At 43.7% G+C, this 20607-nt stretch overlaps 1 protein-coding gene across 3 annotated transcripts in view; it reads right to left on the bottom strand.

Annotated features, from left to right (window-relative positions):
• Window positions 1-17300: 17300 nt before the first annotated feature.
• TNC (tenascin C) overlaps window positions 17301-20607 on the bottom strand; it is a 96640-nt gene continuing 93333 nt past the window's right edge. For all 3 annotated transcript variants that reach the window (XM_055271321.2, XM_063636821.1, XM_063636819.1), the window contains one exon: window positions 17301-18036. In XM_055271321.2, coding sequence (XP_055127296.1) covers window positions 17926-18036 — 111 coding nt within the window. In that variant the 3' untranslated portion in view covers window positions 17301-17925. The remainder of the gene's footprint in view (window positions 18037-20607) is intronic.

Here is a 20607-nt window from a genome sequence, read left to right as displayed (position 1 = left end):
GCAATACTTCCGACTTGGACTCCCAAAGTGCTGGGATTATAGGCATGAGCCATTGCACCTGGACAAACCGTATAGAATTTAAAGTCCACACTTTATCTGCTAAATGAAATGAAGACTTAGATTCATTAGACAAAGTAATACGTATCAGAGTTGAAGTGGGGGTACATTTGTGAACCTGTTGCACTGGTGAGTGGTAAATACAGAAGTTTGAAAGCCAGGTCTGTGTAACTTCAAACCAAACTCTTTGTGCTGTCTTCTGTACAGTGTCATTGCGGTGAACTGACAGTCCCCAAAAGCCTTCATTACCACTGGCTAACCTGCCTCGATCCTATTCTCTAGCCAGGGCCTTCTGAGGTTTCCTTAGGGTCGACTTAGGCTAACAGATGAAGGACACTTTCATCACTTCTTTGTATGACCCACTGCTATACTTCCTAACTTTTTTTTGAGAAACTTATAAAAAATACAGAAAAGCATTCATAATATGATCAATCACACATATTGCCACTATCCAAATTAACAAATGCTAGGATCTTATCTTATTTCCTTCTATGTTTAAAAACATCAGGAAAACATTGCAGATGAAAATACTGTTTCCTTTGACCATGATCCCTGGACTCATTTTCCTTCTACCTTTCCCAGAAACAACCAGGTTCATAATTTGATGTGGATTCTAGTCCATTAAAAATATATCGTTTTATGCACACAAATCACACGAATGCATGCATCTATGAAAAATACAAAACATTTTGTGTGTTTCAAATGTAATTAAATGGTATCCAACTGCATGTAATTTGATCACTGCATTTCCACTTAATCTTAGCTTTAAAGACTACATGTTAATGATTCTAGTTATTCATCTGCTACATTTTATTTGCTCTCCTTTCGACGGACATTTGATTTTTTTCAATTGCTTATAATTTATAGCTGGAATTCCTGTGGACATCTCTGTATATGTTTCTATGAACATCTGTATGTGTCTACCTTTGGTATGCTTCTGGAATGGGAAAGGCTGGCTTTCTCATACTCGTATGAGGTAGTTATCACACTAGGAGCTCAATAATTTGTGTGTGCCCCTGTCTGTCCACCTAGACACTGAGTTCCTTGAGGTCAGGGGCCATGCTTTATTCATCTCTGTATTGCCAGTGTTTGACGTATGATTTTGAAGTACATGAATAAATACAAGCAAAAATGAGATGCCTGCATCCCTCTCTCTGGTTCCACAAAATAGCTTCATCCTCACCCTGGCATGATGAGAGTAAAGGGAATTCCCTTCTGCAACTTACTCTGTGCATTACTCACAGGATCGCATTTAATGACCACAACTTTCTGAGATGTGCCACTTTACAAGTGATGAAACTGAGGCTTAGAAAGGTGAAACATTTGGGAAACTGAGTCAGACAGATCACTCGAGGTCAGGAGGTCAAGACCAGCCTGGCCAACATGGTGAAACCTCGTCTCTACTAAAAATACCAAAAAAAAAAAAAAAAAAAGCGGGCGTGGTGGTGTGCGCCTGTAGTTCCAGCTACTCAGGAGGCTGAGCCAGGAGAATCACTTGAACCCAGGAGACGGAGGTTGCAGTGAGCCAAGATCACGCCACTGCACTCCAGCCTAGGTGACAGTGAGACATGGCCAGTAAGGAGTAAGGGTGAGAACTGAACCCAGACCTGCCCAAATCCAGCACTTACGGCCTCTCCATTCTCATTTGCTCCCTCTCAAACCATCGGACGTGTGCTGTGGAAACATTCTGATCTTTTGCCTTCATAAACATGACATCAGCTTGAACAATTCTCTCCCCTTTGATATAATTTTTTTTCCCCTCAGAGTCTGGGGAAATTACCTTCATTAATTATCCCACAGCTTTGACTAGTTAACTCACATCCTTCTCTCTTGTGCTTTGAATCTACGTGTTAGAATCCTAAAATGTTAGCAGGATGCTTTGTTATAAGTGAGGTCAACCTCTTCATTTTAGAGATGGAGTGGATGGCACATGGATAAAGAGACAAATTGCATTAGAAGCCGAGTCAGCCCCGGGTCTCCTGGGACTGGGTGTGGTGCCCTGTGATCAGTCTTTTAGATTATCTGATGGAAGTGGCTCTCCTCCAACAGGGAGGAGAGCTGGGTAATGTATGGGTTTGCCTTCTCACTGATATTCAGAGTAATAGAGAAGAGACTGAACAAGGATCAGGATCCGGGAACCAAGGAACATTCTATCAGTGAAATCCAGCTTGGAAAGCATTGGATATAATCTCCAAAGGAGATTCTGAATTTGCTGGACTAAAGTCAGAGGAGAAAGCAGGCTTGACTGCGGAAGGAATATATTAGTCAGGGTAGGCTAACTGCTGTAGCAAACAGCTCCATAAGCTCAGTGGCATACCACTATAAAAATGTATTGTTTGTTCATTGCTTCTGTTGTGTTTGATCTCTGCTCTGCGTAGTTGTTCAGGAATGCTGTTTCCATCTTTGGACTCTTCCCTCTCCAACACGCAGTCCATAAAGTCAGCACCAGCAGGTATAGGAAGCCCATGGTTAGTCCTGGCGAGTCTGGGGCAGAGCTTAGACTAGAGCAGGCATTCCTGGTTTCATGTCTAGTGACTGGTATTTCTACCACATCATCCTGCCTTTCAACATCTCTGCTCCTCAGGTTGCTCCTCTCTGAAGTGTGAATTATATATATATATATATATAATTTATATTTATATATTTTATTTATATTTATATAAATAAATATTTATGTTTATATAAATAAAATATATATAATTTATATATAATTTATATAAATTATATATATGTAATTATATATTTATATGTAATTCCCACTCCCTAAAGTGGGAATTATATATATATATATCACAACCCCTAGGGTTGTGAGTTCAGGTGCTAGAATTGTTTTTGTAAATGGGTGCATACTGTGCAAATATAAGGATGGCTGTGGTTTCTTTTTTACGTGACATGTAGCCAAGCATCCTGCTTGCCCCTACCTGGAGTCCTTTCCCTTGCAGCTTTGAAAGTAGAAGACAAATTTGAGAAACATTCCTCATAAATGAGAAGATAGCTATAATGTGTCCTGTCAGGACTTAGTCTGTGGCACAGGAAATATCTCCTTTCAGGCGGTGCTGGTGGACCCATGTCGTGTGTGCACTTTGACACTGAAGGTCAGTTCCTACCTTTCCTAGGCCCTCCCACCTTCAGCCATCAAGCTTATATCCGGGGGTCAGTTATTGACCTTGAACCTTGGCTGCAGCACCATCAGAGCCTGGCAGCATAGTTGATTGTCTTGAGCATGGAATTTGGAATCCAGTAACTCTGGATTAAACCTTCATTCTAGTGTTTAGTGGCCTCACTTTCCTCATCTATAAATGGGGAGAATAACTTATAAGGTAGTTTTGAAGTCTAAGTGAGCTCATTATGAAAACTGCTTAGCAGACTGACTGTAAATAGACAGCATTCAGGAAAGTTGCGGTTATTTTCATGCCATATCCAATGTGCTAGAGATGAGTTCTGGGTGCTTGCATAATGGTTGAGTCAGACCTGCATCTTGTGGCTTCCCTGTTGGCCCTGTTTCTATGAGCAGCCTTCTGGCTCAGTGTCCCTTTCCTGCCAGTCCCAATTCCTGCCCTGAGCCTTAGTCATCTTAGTTGAGGTCTAAAGACTATGTAGCCCTGGTGAGGCCAGATCCTACGCCCACCTCCAGCACTCCCCAACCCTGTCTGCTGGCTTCCCGTGGTAGGCTCCATCACCCTGACCACCTGGGTACTGAGGACTGAAATGTAAAGCTTTTCCTGAGGCTGTTCACTGTTTGGCCCACATAGACCTCGCTGATTTGGTCTCCTATGGAGCTCCTGGTTCTCACAATGTAACCACAGTGAGCTTCTGCCTCAGCTCGTCAGGCCTAAAGCAGAGCCTGAGACAAGGGCTTGGGAGGTGCCCCCAGGATATAGGAGTGAGGGTAAGACAGGGATGGAGGAAAAGCTAATATGTGCTATACTTAATTAGTTCCTGCTCTGGGCAACCATGGATCCCATGAGGCCCCTTCTGAATTGTCCTGTAGGAGCCTGGGACATTCATCGACTGGTCTTCTCCCTCACTAGCTGTTATTCCACTTTGAAAATATTTCTGGCTCAGATCTGAGTGGGCTTCCCATACTCTTGAGAAAGCCCTAAGGCAGAGAAGTGGAGAGGCTTAGAGGCACATGCTTGCAGGAGAACCTGACCACTGCATCAGCTCTGAAACCAGAGATGATATGAACACAAAAGTGTCGGCAGAAGCCGTTTTACTTAGCAAGCTTCTTCCTCCCCAGGCTTTGTGCATGAACTATGACATGGACCACATTGAAGGTCTAGGTTCATGTTGCCTTTTCAGAGAGGTCTTTCTTGACCTCCTATTTGAAGATGCCTACCTGTGGTTACTCCATCCCATGCAATTTCCTTCCTGTGACCCTTTTCTAGCAGCCTAGCTAGTGATGCTTAAAATCTACCAGCCCACAAGTGTATCTAGGTCTTGGGATAGGTTTAAACAAGACACACACCAGACTTGGGCTGGGGTCATTATGTAAAAAGAGGTGCCGGGTATAGTGGCTCATGCTTGTAATCTCAGCACTTTGGGAGGCCAAGGTAGGTGGATCACCTGAGGTCAGGAGTTCAAGACTAGCCTGGCCAACATGGTGAAACCCTGTCTCTACTAAAAATCCAAAAAAAATGAGCCAGATGTGGTGGCGGGCACCTGTAATCCCAGCTACTCTGGAGGCTGAGGCAGGAGAATCGCTTGAACCTGGGAGGCGGAGGTTGCAGTGAGCCGAGATTGCACCATTGCACTCCAGACTGGGTGACAGAGTGAAACTCCATCTCAAAAAAAAAAAAAAAAAAAAAAGAAAAGAAAAGAAAAAAGAGGTATAAGAAGCCAATGCTAGTCCAGTTAGCAGGTGCAAAAGGAGTGCTAAAGCTTTGGTTGATTATCAGATGTTAGAGTAGAAGATGTCAAGAGGTGAGGGGAGCAAATCATGAGATGACCAGACAGCTCAGTGTTATTTGCAGACAATGTTGGGCTAATAGGAATCTCTCTTGGGAATGGAAAAATGCATCTTCTGGTCCTGGTTTAGGCCTATGTAACAGCACTTCTCTATATGGGGTTTTGCTTCCTCGGTGTGGCCATGGAAGGATGGGAGAAGTGACCACTTCCTTACACACCTCAATGAAGATATATGTCCATCTGGTTGCAGTTTATTTCCAAACTCTGAAGGCAGCGAGACTCTCGGACCTGGAAATAGGCTCTTCTGAGTCTTGCTGCAAAGAAAAATGGTTTCTGTAGACACTTCGTATGCAGCTTTCAGTGGCCTCTGGGATTCAGGAGACTCCAGACTGGAGAACAGCAGGGTATGCCTTCTGTGGACTACAGTTTCCAAGCTGCTGGTGAGAGAGCCTTTTCTCCATCAGGCCAGCTCAGCAAGACCTACTCGGCTGAATACAGTGTGAGTCACTCTCCAGACTGTGGTCAGGAGCTGAGGCTGCAGGTTTCCCTTTACAGTGACCTCATAATCCCTGTCTCAATTCCCCCATGCTGCAGAAAAAAAAAAAAAAAAAAAAGAATATCTCCATTCTTCAGGAGGAGTCTGCAGAATGATGTGCCTGGCTCGTAGGCAGAGAAGACATTAGGGTGCTTGTCCTTTCATCCTGCAGGTTTGTTTCTCCTTCAAGCAGAATTGCAACATGAAATGACCTCTCTTCTCAGCTTTCTTCCTTGCTGCGGTCAGGTTCTGCAGTTTCTGATGGTGGAATTTCCATGGTAGAAGAAAAATGGGATTTACTCCTTATCATTACTATAGACATCCAGACTGTGTGGGCTGACGTTTTTGTAGCATTAACAGTGTATTGATTATGCTCATAGCCATCTTCACAGCTCCAAGATGACAGGGTTCTAAATGAAAGCACTCCATTTTAATCCTAATTGTATTAAGTGGTGCACGTCCTCAATGATGTAGTTTTAAAATTAACTAACCTCTCTGTGTCACAGTTTCCTTCTCTGTATAATGGAGATTATAATACTACTTGCCTGATATGATTTTTTTTGAGGATTAAGTGAGTTTTTACATGAGAAGCACTTATAAAAGTGCTGGCATATGCCAGAAACTGCGATACGTGTTTGATGTTATTATTTTTAGCATCATCATGCATTTAAATATGGTGAATCTGAGGAAAAGAAGTCGCGTATCTTTTTAAAAGTGGTAATCTGTAAGCAATTTCATGTTTTTAATATTCTTCTATAGTATGTTTTTGCAGAAGGATTTGCAATGGTTTATGGATTAAAGAGAAAGCAGTAATCAATCATTGGGAAGAAAAACAGAACAGAGACCAGTGGAAGAAACTAGAACAAATTATGCCATAGACATAAATGTGATGATTGGAATAAGTGGCCAATGAGTTTGTCCTTACTTTCCCTGCAGCTAAGGAAGCTGGTTGACACATATTTCACTTCCTGATTACAGCATCAAATACATTCATTTGCAGAAATAAATTCTTTGGGGGCTTGGTGGGGCAGATGCTGTAGGAATCTACCACATGGTTCCCTTAAGTATAAATGACTTTGAGTACATTTTATTGTATCTCCTTGTTTAGCTGTACTATGAAGAGCTGTCAACGATGTGAACCTCTGGAAGATCAAGGACTTTGCCTTATGGAATGCAAATATCCAAAGTAGAAATCACGGTATAAATGAAAGACAAATACAAGTGTTGGCTGCAGAGTGCTATCTCATACTTAGCAGGGATGTACTTAAATCTTACATTTGCTTCCTTCCCTCTGTCCTCAAACTCCTCCATAAAGCAACTGCATGACCCAAGGCACTTGATCTATCTGTCTGTTCTTCCTCCTAAATTAACTGAGAGCATTCATATTAGTTCCACTTATTAAGCAGCCAGTCAAATGGTTATTGATCATTTACTTTGTGTGAAGGATGTTTGTAGAGAGTCAAGGGAGATACCATTTACTGGGCATCAATTATATGCCGGACACAGACTGGGACATTTTATATACACTACTGCATTTGTTGCAATCATATGAAATAGTTATTATTATTTCTGATTTATATATGACAAAATTTGTATCTCAGAGACATTGTGTGACATGAGCAAAGTCACATGGCCACTCTCATAGCAAAACCAGGACTTCAAACCACCCATCAATTGATTCATTCATTGATTTTCCATATTGCTATCATCTTTGCCAGGTACTGCTGATACAAAGAATGCTAAGAAATGATTCCTGCCTCCAACACACCCTCAATCTGGTCAAAGAGGCAATTTCCTGACTCCATGCCCAGAAGTCTTGGATATAACCCAATCTCAAGCCTTAGTTTTGAAGACATGTATTACATGATATACATCCAGCCATTTAAATTTCATTTGAATGCCCTTGGGAATTATGTGGGAAAAAAGAAAAGGATTCAGTGGTGACTGAGGTTGGAGGCTGAATGCTATTAAAACATCATATCTCTTTTTACACTAAAGGTCTCCTTTACAGGGATGAAGTCTTTGAGCAAGACTCTTGTAACTTTCTAAGTAAAGTTTAGACAGGCTCACCCAAAAGTGAAGTTTTGCCTGGAGCAATCTCTTGCAGAAATTATCCTGACCCAGGAGGCAGTGAGATTCTCCTGCAATGGAACATGGCCAAGGCTGCAGATTTCTTTTCCAGTAAAGAGCTTGCTTTGGAGAAACTAACTAAACCTAGAATTTTTAGAAGGTTTAGAGTTTTGTCACCTTGCAATTATGGATCCTTCCCAGCATGTTCGCTGAGGGAAGGACTCTGCCTGTGCAGGGGAACAGTCAGCACTTCTGTGTTTATTCCCCTTTCTGTCTCCCCCAGGAGTCATCTTCTTAAGAATAACATATGTGTTTTGTGATGTCTTGACCCTTTCATGATTGTCCTTCCTTTTGTTGCATTTGAAACTCAGGCTGGAGACTGAACACCTGGAATAGAAACGTTTTTTGACAGCTTGCATGCAACAACTAACTCAACAAGAGGTAAGCACACTTTAGGGCTGGAGGGAACATTACAATACCACTTTATTGAATGTCTGAACCACCCCCAAGACCTAGAGTTCCTCCAATATCTTCCAGTATCACTTCTATAACGGCTTGTTTGTTCTTTGGAAGGCTTTGGTTATTCAAAGTTCTTTTCTTATTGGAGTGCAGTTTGTTGCCTTATAGATTTCACCATCAGATCCTAGTTCTTCTCTGTCACACAATAGAATATGTCTGTTCTCTTCTCTCCATGACAGATGTGCAGAGATTTTAAGACAGAGACTATGTCCCTGCTTATTATTCCATTTTTCTTTCTAAAGAGGTGGAGTTTCTGGTTGTCTCACTATCCTGGTGGTCTAAATATGCTCCATTCTAAGGATGACAAATATATTAGTAAGACACATCTATTAATTGAATGGAAACTTCTTTCCTGGTAGGCCTGGTTGTGACCTCTGAATCCTTTCCAGTAACATCCAGGCAGCTATTATAAATTTATTTCTTAATAAAGAGATCTTAATTGTGCAACTACTATGTTCAAGGGCTATGCATTGGGGATGCAGCATTGGAGATGGAGTGCTGAACACCGCAGCCTGCTCTGGAGCTAACCGAGACTTGCAAAAGAAAGATGAGCACTGAGTTGAAGGCTCTTTGATACCTTTGAATGTGGCTTTTTGGTGGAGACACATTTTCAAATCTGACTCTGATGCTCACCTGAAGGGTGTCCAGGTGGAGAGTGGTCCTCAGCTCCTGCTGATCTAGGTCTACTGTGTCTCTTTCCCAAACCACTTTCACACCCAGAAGATCTGCTCTGCCTTGTTCTTTGCTGGCTGCTCAGAAAGCCCTGGTGGTAGAGAAATACATGAAAAGCCGATGCCTCTGGGGATAATCAAAGCTTCATTTTATACTGGGAAACAGAGGCCTTTATTGGAGAAGCTCTTGAGAACATAATCAAGTGAATCCAGTGTAGCTATGCTCCTACCATACCTGGGAAATTCCCCCTTGCTCTCTGCCCCCATCATCTGAGTAATCTATTTTAGTTAAAGATGGTAAATCAAAGGCTTGAAAGGTCAATTCATTTTGCCCCCTTTCCCACTGATCCATGAGAAATGGTGATTCTCAGTGTAGCTGGCTGGTAGGATCTCTGTCCTAAATTGAGAGAATGCTCTCCAAGAGACCACGTATGAAGTCTCTGGAGAAGTTATTCTGGTTGGAAATATAACAGGTTCTGTTTTTGAAATGACTGATATTTATGGTATTTTTTTTTCTGTAAATATCCTGCGGGATCTCTCAGTTGTCAATCTCTGCCCATTAACTCATCCTTCCTTAGGAGAGGCTGCCTCTGTCCGTTCTTATTAGAACAATTCCTTTGCTGTTTCTTTAAATTACATTCTTAGGTTCCTATCTGTTGAGGTCATGGTGTGGGGTGAGTGGGAACTAAATTCAAATCTACAATGATTACCTGGTGGCTTCAGGAAAATCACTTCCTTTCTGAGTTTGTGTCAGCTTTAAAATGATGATCTGGGAATATAGTTGGCACTCAACAAATTGAATAGACAATAAGTGAGGCTACAGATGGCTGCGTTCTCCTCTTAGGTCATATATTCAGTCAACACGTAATGACTGAGAAATAATAGAACAGGCTCTGTTCTGGGTACTAGGGCCACGGCAGGGGGGAAACATACAAAGAGCCTGCTGTCGTGGAGCTTGACTCCTAGAAAGCATGCACATAAATAGGTAAGCCAGTAGTGTGTCAGGTGGAAAATGCACTATGAGTACTGGGAATGGGGATGGTTGTTTGTGTGTGCATGTGTGATTTTGCACATATAGGTGCGATGTGTGTGTGTTTGTGTAGGATGATGAGGATGGTCTCGCTGAGAAGATGACATTGGAGATGCCTGAAAAAAATGAGTGAACCATGCATGTGTTAGAGGAAAGAGCATTCCAGGAGAAGGGTTTGCTGTGGGAGTGTGCTTTTTGGGTTTGAAACAGCAGGGAGGCAGCGTATCTAGAGTATCATGAGAGAGGGTTTGAGGTCAGGGAATATAGGCCTTGAAGGCTACCGTGATGTCTCAGGCCACTTTCCTCTGAGCCATAGGCTGGCATTGGATGAGTTCAGCAGCAGAGTGGTAGACCACAGCTCAGTGTTCCTACAGGATTGTTCTACAGCTCTTTGGGGTCATAGACTGGCTCTAGGAGGCAAGTTCTGGGGGCGCAGGCTCTTGACTTTATTCTCAACATTGCCCAAGCTGCTTAGAATAATCCACAGGGATCATCACGTAAACCAGGCTTCAGAGATGAAAAGGAAAACAACAGCAACAGCAACAGGAACAAGTCCACATTTCTAGATGTGCCTCGCCCTGTGCTAGTGAGTTAAGTGTCAGGGAAGGAGGATCAAAGTCTTCTTGCTAAGGGGCCAGAAACAAGCCAAAGGGACAAGCACAGAACAACAAAAAATGTGCATGTTGGGCCTTCACAACCAACAGTATGGGGCTATCAAATCAGGCAAATGAGTGATGGGACATGGATACAATGGAGGCCTTAAACATGTTAGACAAGGGTTGGTGGTCCTTGCCGAACCTGAATGGAGACTGGACAAAGGCCAGAAACTCCCTGTGTCTCATGTTCCTGTCCCCCCACCCCAGCGTACATCTGCAAGAGGTGATCAGTGAGGTGGTGGGGTGAGGGTGCTCATTTCTGTGTAGCAGATGGGGAGTCAAGAACATAAGAGGAGGCCTGCCAAGTTCCTTCCCACTTCTGGGAAGGGTTCTAGCCTCTTATGGAGAGAAGGATTAGCGTGAAGGCAAAATTGTTTACCTAAAGATGTCTATGAGCCTAAGAAGTCCAGTAGACATCAGCCCCATCCACTTCAACACATCTACCAGGAGTGCCCGGTTAGTGCCCTCCCGAAGCTGGGTGGAGGCTGCCATCTGCTGGTTGACTTGAGGATTTTTACCCAAATGTTTAGTTTGCCTTTCAATTTTTAGTGAGAGAAACCTGTGTTGACAGCATTTTCTCCAGGCAAGATGCTGTCGGTTTTCTCTTTTAAACTATCACAGATTCTCATCAGGGTAGGTACACTTCATGATCATTTTGATGGATGCTCAGAAGAATTAAGCAATTAGACCAAGATGATTCAGTAATTGGAAAACATGGGATTTGAGCTCACCTCTCACTAAAAAGATGGTGACTGTAAAGAAATTGTTATAAACACGCTGGCTTTGCAAATTATAAAGTGTTATGAGGGAACCAGTAAATGGCAGGTGCTCCGAGTGTCCTAATTGGAAGAGTGAATAAAAGAATAAATGTGCAGAAGGATGTTCCTCAAGGTATTGTGACCCAAGGAGTCAGAGAACCCAGCTTTGACACTTGGAGGCTGAGTGAACTTGGGGGAAGTCATTTCACTACTCTGAGAAACTATTTCTTAGCCTGTAGCTGCAAACGTGCTGGGCAAATGTGGGAGCTGTTTTTTTTTTTTTTTTTTTTTTGACGGAGTCTTGTTCTGTTGCCCAGGTTGGAGTGCAGTAGTACAATCTCAGCTCACTGCAACCTCTGCCTCTTGGGTTCAAGCGATTCTCCTGCCTCACCCTCCCAAGTAGCTGGGATTACAGGCATGTGCCACCACACCCAGCTAATTTTTGTATTTTAGTAGAGATGGGGTTTCACCATGTTGGCCAGGCTGGTCTCGAACTCCTGACCTCAAATGATCCACCCACCCCAGCCTCCCAAAGTGCTGGGATTACAGGCATGAGGTACCGCGCCCAGCTAGAGCTGCTTATTTTGACTGCATGTGTGTGCTTTTATTTTCATGTAAAATATTGAAATCTATGTTACATCCTGGTGGGATTGAAATGATTCTCAAGAAAGCCTTTTTCTACTTCCTTTGCAGAGATTGTAATTCCTTTGGGAGTTCCCTAGGGCGGGAGGAGGATGAGGGGAGTGAGCCCTCTGCTGGTTGCTAATATGTCCTGCCAGCCCAAACTTGGGCAGCAGGCACATGCAGGGCAGCAGGCACATGCAGGGCACCCCTGGTACCCCACTGAGGCTGGGAGGCACAGGTGGCCGGGGGCAGATGCATTTCTAGTGAGGAAGCAGGCTTTCTAAAGAGCAATGTCGATGATGCCATCTGGGGCTGAAAACCCTTGGCAACTCTCGGCTGGGCTCCAGGACGCCAAGGCTTGAAGGCAAGGCCCTACCTCCATCCTCACCTCTGCTCCCCACGCTGTCATCCCTTGTGTCCATCCACAAACCTCCCCTTGGCCTTAACCACCGGTCTTCATTTCTAGCTGCAGTCACCTCGAGGGATCCTTCCTGATTCCTTCCCCACCCTAACCTGGTGCTCCAGGAGTTAATGGGCCCCTGACTCCAGTTTCCCATATCCCTAACTAGCCTGCCTTAATTAAAACTGACAGCCACATCCAGGAAAAATCCACTATAGGGAGTTGAGGGCTGCTCAGGGACAAGGGTGGGGACATAGAGAGCTCTCTGGGACCCTAAGTCCCATGAATTTTACTTTCTAAATATCTCTTAGAACCATAGCTCTGTCTCCATGACACCACACTTAGCCAGGCTCCATCACCTTTCACCTGGATTCCTACAGTAGCCTCCTCGAAGGTCTCTTCCAACTTTGCGCCTCCCAGCCAAAATCCAAATGCAACAAAAGAGATGACTTAAAAAAACAGATGTGATCACAATGCTCTCCTGCTGAAAACTTCTCAGTAGCTTTCCATTGTATTGAAGAAAAAAAAACAAAATTTTTATTCTGGACCAGGAAGATCTGCATGGCTGGGTTCCTATTGACTCCTGAAACCTCATCTTCCACGATGCATCTTTTGCACCTATGCCTCTGGCTTTCTCTGTGCACAGTGTGACAGCCACAGGACTATAGAGATACCTGCATTTTGCCTTCTGCCTCTCCTGCTTCCTTCACCTGGTTAACTCCTACTTGCTCTTTGGATCTGGGTTCAAATGCCTGTTCCTCAGAGAGCCTTCCCCGTCAGATCCCCTTTAGATGTCTTCATAGCTTTTTATATTTGCTTCCAAAGCACAGCCCTCAGTTTGTAATCACACATTTGCTTGTCTGATCATATGTTTGTCACTGACCTCTCTGGGGCACAGAGGCTGCATGGAGGCAGGGAATGTGGTTATTTCACTCACGTAGTGCTGAGCATAAGCGGGGAGGTGATCAACACTGATTTTTAAATGAAAAGAGAAATGAGAATCTTAAAAGGAGACCGATGAGGACAGCCCACAAGGAGCTCTCGGATTTTCCAGGCTTAAGCAAGGCATGGTGGGAAGACCAGCTTGGGTGGGGCAAGCTGAGACTGGGGAAGGACTGGGCTGTGTAGCCAGCTGTTTTGACAGCATACAGGTCATAGGAGGCTCAGTGAGGAAGAACCCGCAAGGTGCGTCTCTCCTTCTGGAGAACAGACAGTCATGCCACACTGCAGAGGAGTATGCAGCCTGGATTTTCATCAGAATCTCCTGCCTGGTTGCTGTGGTGGCTGGGGCAATCCCCAGCCTCCCCTGGACTGCTGCTTCCCCATCTTCTGAAGGAAAGAAATGAGCACGAATTCAACGCAACAAATATTCATTGAGCTCATCTTCTGTGTCTCCTGAGGGTTTCTCACAGGCCCACCCTGTGTGACCACCCTACTTTGAATACTGCGACCCTGTCCCCTTACCCTAGTCCCCTTTGTCCTTATTACCCTTGAATATACCATATAGTTTGATCATTTATTACATTCATCATTCATTGTTTTTTGTTAGAATATAAACGCTGTGACCACAGGGACCTTTTCCTCCTTTTTTTCACTAACAAATCCACACGAGAGGTGCTCCACAAGCATTTGTGAAACGAATAAAGTGCTGTTTTCCAGTTAGTGTGGCTTGTTGAAATGAATAAGATATCTTTGCTGAAAAGAACTTGGATTTTGGAATCAGGCAGCCTGGCTGTGAATCTTGGTCTGACCCCAGTGGCGTGGCTGCGAGAAGCCACCTGATCCCTCTGAGGCCTAGTTTTCTACATGACATGGAATAGTTCAATTTGTCTCACAGGTGACTATGATGCTTAGGATACTTTGGATATTTAAAGTGTCAAACACAGTGCTGGGACTACAAGAGGGTCAATAAATGTCAGAAGCTCATGGTCTAGGGAGGAAAGTATTAGCCAAGGTATCTGGCTTCAAGGAACTGAAATAATCTAGGACTACCTAAGCAGAAAAGGAATTTTCTGGAAGGATATCAGGAAGCTCATAAAACTGACAGAGAGTTTGAAGAAGCAGACACAGAAAATTATCAGGAACCAAAGAAGGCCAGGTAGCAGGAATCATTAGCCAGTCTGCCTTTGTCACTGCTGGAAACAGCTGTCTCCATTAGAGAGAGATATGGCTGTACCCTGCATGGTGCTGGGCCACAGATCCCACGGATAGATGGCCTCAGTGCTAGATTCTGTGGGGGAGCCAGTCTCCTACACTCTTTGTTTTGCATTCCTTGCTAAAGGTTAGAAGTCCCTCTGTGGGCATCCAATTGGCAAAGCCCAAGTTACGTGCCCATGCCCTGGCTATCAAGGGGAGGAGGAAAGAGTATTTTCCTCTGTGGCTTCCTTAGTAGGAGGCCAGGTTCTCAAATTTCCTAAAACTGGAAAGGAGTTTGGATGCTGGAAAGCCATTAAATGACCAATAATCACTATAGGAACAGAGGCAGGAAGTAGAAATCATAATGGATAAGGCCAGCAGGCAGCTGTAACAGTGGCACTCAGTGCTCCCAGGGGTGGGCGAGCCTGCCGGGGTCCCTGAGGACAGTTAAAGGACAGGGGCTTTTCCCAAAGCTGTGGGCAGGGTGGAGGAGAGCCACAGAGCCTAGCACAGTTCCCCAAGTCTAGCAGCAGCTAGGGTGCTGTGACTGCTCCTAGGCTAGAAGGGGCAAGTGAGAGAGAAGTTTTCTAAACCTGAAGAGAGAGTTGCATGTAGACAGTCAGTTGTCAGTGGCTACGGCTCTCTTATGTGGATGCTGACAGCCCACTGTGATGCTGTATAGATGGAGCTGGGCAACAAGTGCCCTGACCCACCCCCACTCCTAGTTTCCTCCCTTCAATGTCCTGCTGGCTCTTCCCATTTTGACATCAACCTGGAAGCTGGGAGTCATTGATGCAATCGAAATAGGGTGGCCTTGAAGTGCACAGAGCAGGGAGAAGGGGAGCAGATGAGAGAAGGAACAAAGGGAAGGTCGAACACCCTGGAAATTACTTCCCAATAGAGACATTTTGACTGTTTCATGGGGGCAGGGGTAGGGCCCAGGTCTTGAGGGTGAAGTGGAATTTTAAGAGAACTTTCAAGATGGAAGAGGTTTCCTGAGCCAAGTCACAGAGCCAGAGGCTGAAGGACACGTTTGAGAAATGATTAGCTCACACTAGAGACTAAGGTCTTTGAATGCCGTGGCCTCAGACCCGGTTGCCTGCCCTGTCCCCATTTGGGTTATTACTGACTCCTGTTTGATGTGGCTTCTTCACCAATCCAAAGTTGATTCTTATATGGCTTGTGGGGAATACCTTCAAGCTTTATTAAGTACATCTACAGTTCTGGAGAGGGGATAGGACTTGGGTTTAGAGACTCACAAGTCAGCAGCCAGTGGAGAGGTAAGCCTCCAACTCGAGGCCTGGTTGCTACAGGGAGCCCATTTGTTTGGATTTATATAGCCAAGAGAGCGTTGCTATGGCTGAACTGCATGCAACAGTTCTTATGATCTGGAACAGCACATTGTATATCTAACATGACAGCATTTATTAAAGCAAGATAAACTCAGCAACAAAGGATATGGCTGGAACCATAAATTCCTCTGATCCTTGCTGCAGAGCCATCACATTCCATTTGAATGAGGCCTATCAGCCCAAACTTGACTTATTTAATAAAATAAGTCAATTTTCTGAAAATCCCTAAGAGAATGAACTGGGATTTTCTCTCCCCCATATACCCTTGTTTAAAAAGAGAATGTTATGCGTTGAGCAGTTCTGACTCACTATATTTGCTGAGGACTAACAGACCTGCCATCCGGGAAATGGGTTCCCCATCACTAGATGTGTTCAGTCTGAGGCTGGAGGAATACGGGCTTGCTCCCTTTTTGGGGACTGCAATGTAGAGGAGAAGGCGATATTCCTAATAGACATTCTTCCTAGTTTTAAGAGTTCAGGATTGTAGAAGCCTGAGGAAGCATCCGGTTGAACTTCCCCCATATCCCATTCTGCAACCTTCACTCTCTTGCCACAGCACACATTTCCCCAAAGAAGGAGAGATTTTCATTAAGGGACCGGGAGAGAGCAGGAACATTGGAGCCAGAAGACCTGGGTTTAAATCCAAATTCTATTATATTTATTGAGTAGTAGCCACAATCAAGTCATTGGATTTCTATGAACGCCAGTCTATCTCATATAAAGTGATAATGATGGTAGCTAACACGTACTAGTACTTAATATACACCAGGTACCATTCTAAGGGCTTCAAATGGATAACATAATTTATTCTTCAAAAAATGTTCTGAAATAAGAAGTATGAGTATCCCTACTTTACAGAAGAGGAAACTGAGGCATAGAGAGGTTGGGGAACTTGGGAATGGTGGAGCCAAGAATTGAACTCAGGCAGTCTGCCTCTGGCGATCTTAGCACATGTGTGGTAACAATCCTTACCTCAAGTATATCATAGAGTTTCTAGGAGTTGCATTAGAAATGAGTATAAAAGTATCTTATAAACCATAATCTATTAGTCTTGGAAATACTGAACAAGATGCTGAATCTCAAGTTGTAAGCTTTTTTTTTCTTTTCTTTTCTTTATTTAGAGGCAGGGTCTCCCTCTGTTGCCCAGGCTGGAGTGCAGTGGTGTGATTATAGCTCACTGTAACCTCGAACTCCTGGGCTCCAGCGATTTTCCTACCTCAGCCACCTGAGTAGCTGGGACTGCAGGTGTGTACTACCACATTTGGCTAATTAAATTTTTTTTTTTTTTTCCTGTAGAGACAAGGTCTCACTATGTTGCTCAGGCTGGTCTCAAACTCCTGGGGTCAAGCTATCCTCCCACCTTGGCCTCCCAAAGTGTTGGGATTACAGGCCTGGCCTGTAAACTTTTCCCAAGTGTGTTCAACTTTGTTTAAAAAAAGTGCTTTCCTCTCTCCCAGTCTTTAGTCTCCTTTCCACCCCTCCCACTTGACCACTATCCCTACTTACCTTTCCTATCCCAACATTCCCCGCTTTGTTCAAATGATTGGCTTTGGTGAAATTCAGACTCAACAATTAAAAGCAAAATAACAAACTCAAAAGTACTTGTGCTTTTATTAAAAAAAAAAATACAATCAGGTACTGTCCAGAAATGTTTTGGAAAGAAAGATCTCTTGAAAAATCCTTAGTTTTCATCATCATCATCATCATTATATTAATAATATTAATCATATCCTTAAAATGGAAACAGTATTGCTTTTCTGGTTTCTGTTGTATGAAATATAAAAAAAGGGATGGCTTCCAATGACACATTTAATCTTTGCTAACAAAAATAATGACAATTAATTATACAGCTTCATGTAAAATACGGCTGGTTCTAAAACAAACTACCCCTGTACATCCTACCCCTCTCCCATTCCCAGAGACACCCAAGAGAAGTAAAAAACTATTGCGATGTTGTCACTGGAAGATTTTTGCTGAATCAAACAAAACAGAAACATGTTGGAGACTGATGTCTTTGGTGCAAAGAAAGAAATCACAGAGGAGGTGAGACCCATGCTGTCGCCGTTGGCCCCAGGGATGCATTGTCAGCTTTGACTCTCACCAAATGCCCAGGTGTGGACCGATGGTTGGGCTGGTTGTATTGATGCTTTGGTAAAATCCTTTCCTCGCTCTGGGCCTTATTCCTCTCTCACCCAGTGGTCCCTGGAATTTATGCCCGTTTGCGCCTGCCTTCGAGATTTCTGAAATTGCTTGGTCTCAGCTTCATCTCAGCGAACTGGATTGAGTGTTCGTGGCCCTTCCAGTGGAACCAGTTAACGCCCTGTAAAAAAAAAAAAAAAAAAGAGAGAGAGAAGGCTTCTAGGTTGGTTACTGTTAGGCAAGGTGTTCACTGATCATTGCTATTTAGTCATTCAAACTAAATGAGTTCTGTTTCAATTTGACCCTTTGGTATATCACAGCTGCCTCTTGCCTATCTCTCTGTTGGTCTGGGTTGTGAAAACTTTCAAAGGAACTGGCTGAATCTGACCCAGTTTTTCACCTGAGTCAAGAGTCGCCTGAGTTTGCATGGAGCTTTGGTCTTTCCTCTTGAAGCAAAATGGTGGCTGATGAAACCTGCCTTCCTTAGGAATAGGTTCTGAAGGAGTTCAGGTCATTATTAGAAGTTCTAGAATTGAATAGCTATATACATGGTATGTGTGTGTGTGTGTGTCTGTAATTCACGAGATTCCTATGGAGTATTTTAATAGGGGTTTGGTATGGAATAGCAGAAAGAACATCAACAAAACACAGTTTCACAATTTGACATATAGGGTTAAATATCAGTGCTCTTACTTGAGAGATAAATAGTCTTAAGTTCTCAATATTTTCTGAGCCTCGGTTTTACTATTTCTTTTTTCTTTCTTAAGATCTGATAATGTTAGGCTTGAAAGATGAGATGAAGATTAATGAGTTTGTAAAGGAGCTATCACAGAGCTGGGCATGTCATAGGTGCTTGGTAAATATTACTTCCCTAGTCTCAAGTAGGGAGAAATATCTTTGAAATTTTGGCCAAAGCTTTCTACAAGAAAAAACTGTATTTGTGTCTTGGCTTCCAGGTTCCAAGTTTGACTCTTCAGCGAAGTCTGCAGATGCTAGTAGAGTCAATCCATGAAACCCCACATGGCCCCTTGCCCCACTGTGGGGAAGTAAATGGCTAGTGAGATGGGAGAAAAATAGAGACACTTTATTTGCTTCTAATTGTTTGGCATTCACTGACATGGGCAGTTTCTGAGTCTTACAGGGATGTGAGGTTTAAGAATGGCTCATTCATTTCATGGGCAAATCCGCTTGTAATTACTCAGTTACAGTGAGTATGGTAGTCCAACAGCTTGGTGCTCACGCTGCCTGCCTTTGCCCTGGTTCTTTCCTCTGATAGTTCAGGGTTGGAAGCCACACCTTCTTGTACTGTGGTAGGCACTAAAGCCAGAGAGGAAGAGTGACTTTGCAGAGGCTACACAGCAGGAAGAGAAGAGCCGGAGCTGGGGCTCCGCTCCTGTGGCTCCTTTCCATGTCATCTCTTTCTTCTTCCATAATCAAATGGAAGGATGAAAGAGAGGCTTGCTTTCTGACATGTAGCTTGTTGGTTTTTTTCTTCTTTTCCCAGAAGAATTTTGTATTATACAAGTATTTTTGAGACAAGGCAATAAAGATGATAAAATAATGCTCAGAATGGAAATATTGATGAAGTAACATAATAAGATGGAAACAACACAGGACTGCTGTCAAGAAATGTCCTGTGACTCTTGCCTCCTCTGTAACACAGGCGTGAAAAACCACATCCTAATTCCCGCACAGGGTAACAGTGATAAGCACTTGAGATACAGAAGGTAACAGTGCTTTGAAAAGTGCCAGAAATTATGTAAGGTAAGGTCTACACTTAAGGTCGCAGGTGTCATTTGCTAGCAGTTAACTAGGGCATAAACACGTGTATCAAAATGACTAATATTGAAAAGCAACAGGTCCCAACACCTGCTGCATGTCAGGAATCACTTGTGGAGTCTATCAACCGCCTCCCCTCCGACCCCACAACAACAAAAATGCAAATATGCAAAAAAAAAAAAAAATGAAATGCTGTGTCTTGCCTGAGATCATTGAATCAGAATCCCTGGGGTTATCATAAAGTGGAATTTGGCCCTTTGCATTTTTATAAAGTCTTTGGGATTCCAGTGAGCAGACCTCATAAGAATCCTTGTGGTCCAGGGATCAGTGTGGTGTGGCCCCGAGGGAAGACCCATCCCTCCTCCCTGGGATGGTGACTAACTTCTGCGGAGGGACCTGGGCAGGGGTTTGGTTATGATTAAGTGGCTAGTCCCAAGCAGCTTTATACTTTTCAGGAATGTGCCAGTGTAGGCAAGGCTCAGAGTAAGGGAGATTACTGAATTTGATCCATTCGCCTATTTCTAAAGGGGATAAAAAAAATCTGTTTCTATGATTGCTGAAGAAGTGCTAGAGGTATGTGTGGTGCAGGGAAAATGCCAGGGGCTGGAAGTGGGGAGAGCTGGCTCTGCTGCCAACTTCACTCTGTGACCTCAGGAAAGTCAGCTTTTTCTGGGACTTGGTTTCTTCACAAAAGGAGGAGATTTAAAGTCTGTGGACTTCATTTTAAGGTGTTCTTGGGATTCCAAAGGTGCCCCAGGCCAGGGGTTCTGTGTCATCAACCCTGCTTCGCCTAAATGGCCTCCACTTTTATCTGCTTTACTTTTGGGATTCAGACAGAGATTTTGTCTGAGTAAAGCGTTCTGTTTTTGGAATCCATTTGACCAGTGTTTGTCCTTGGGATTGTCAAGGGTTAACCTGTGCTGTTTCTATTTTACCTGGCCTGCAGTGTCCTTGAGATTGCTCACTGTCTTGG

This window comes from Symphalangus syndactylus, chromosome 3, assembly GCF_028878055.3.
Source record: "Symphalangus syndactylus isolate Jambi chromosome 3, NHGRI_mSymSyn1-v2.1_pri, whole genome shotgun sequence".
Lineage (NCBI taxonomy): Eukaryota > Metazoa > Chordata > Mammalia > Primates > Hylobatidae > Symphalangus > Symphalangus syndactylus.
The sequence above is the reverse complement of the archived record's forward strand: the minus strand, read 5'-3'. Positions and strand labels throughout refer to the sequence as shown.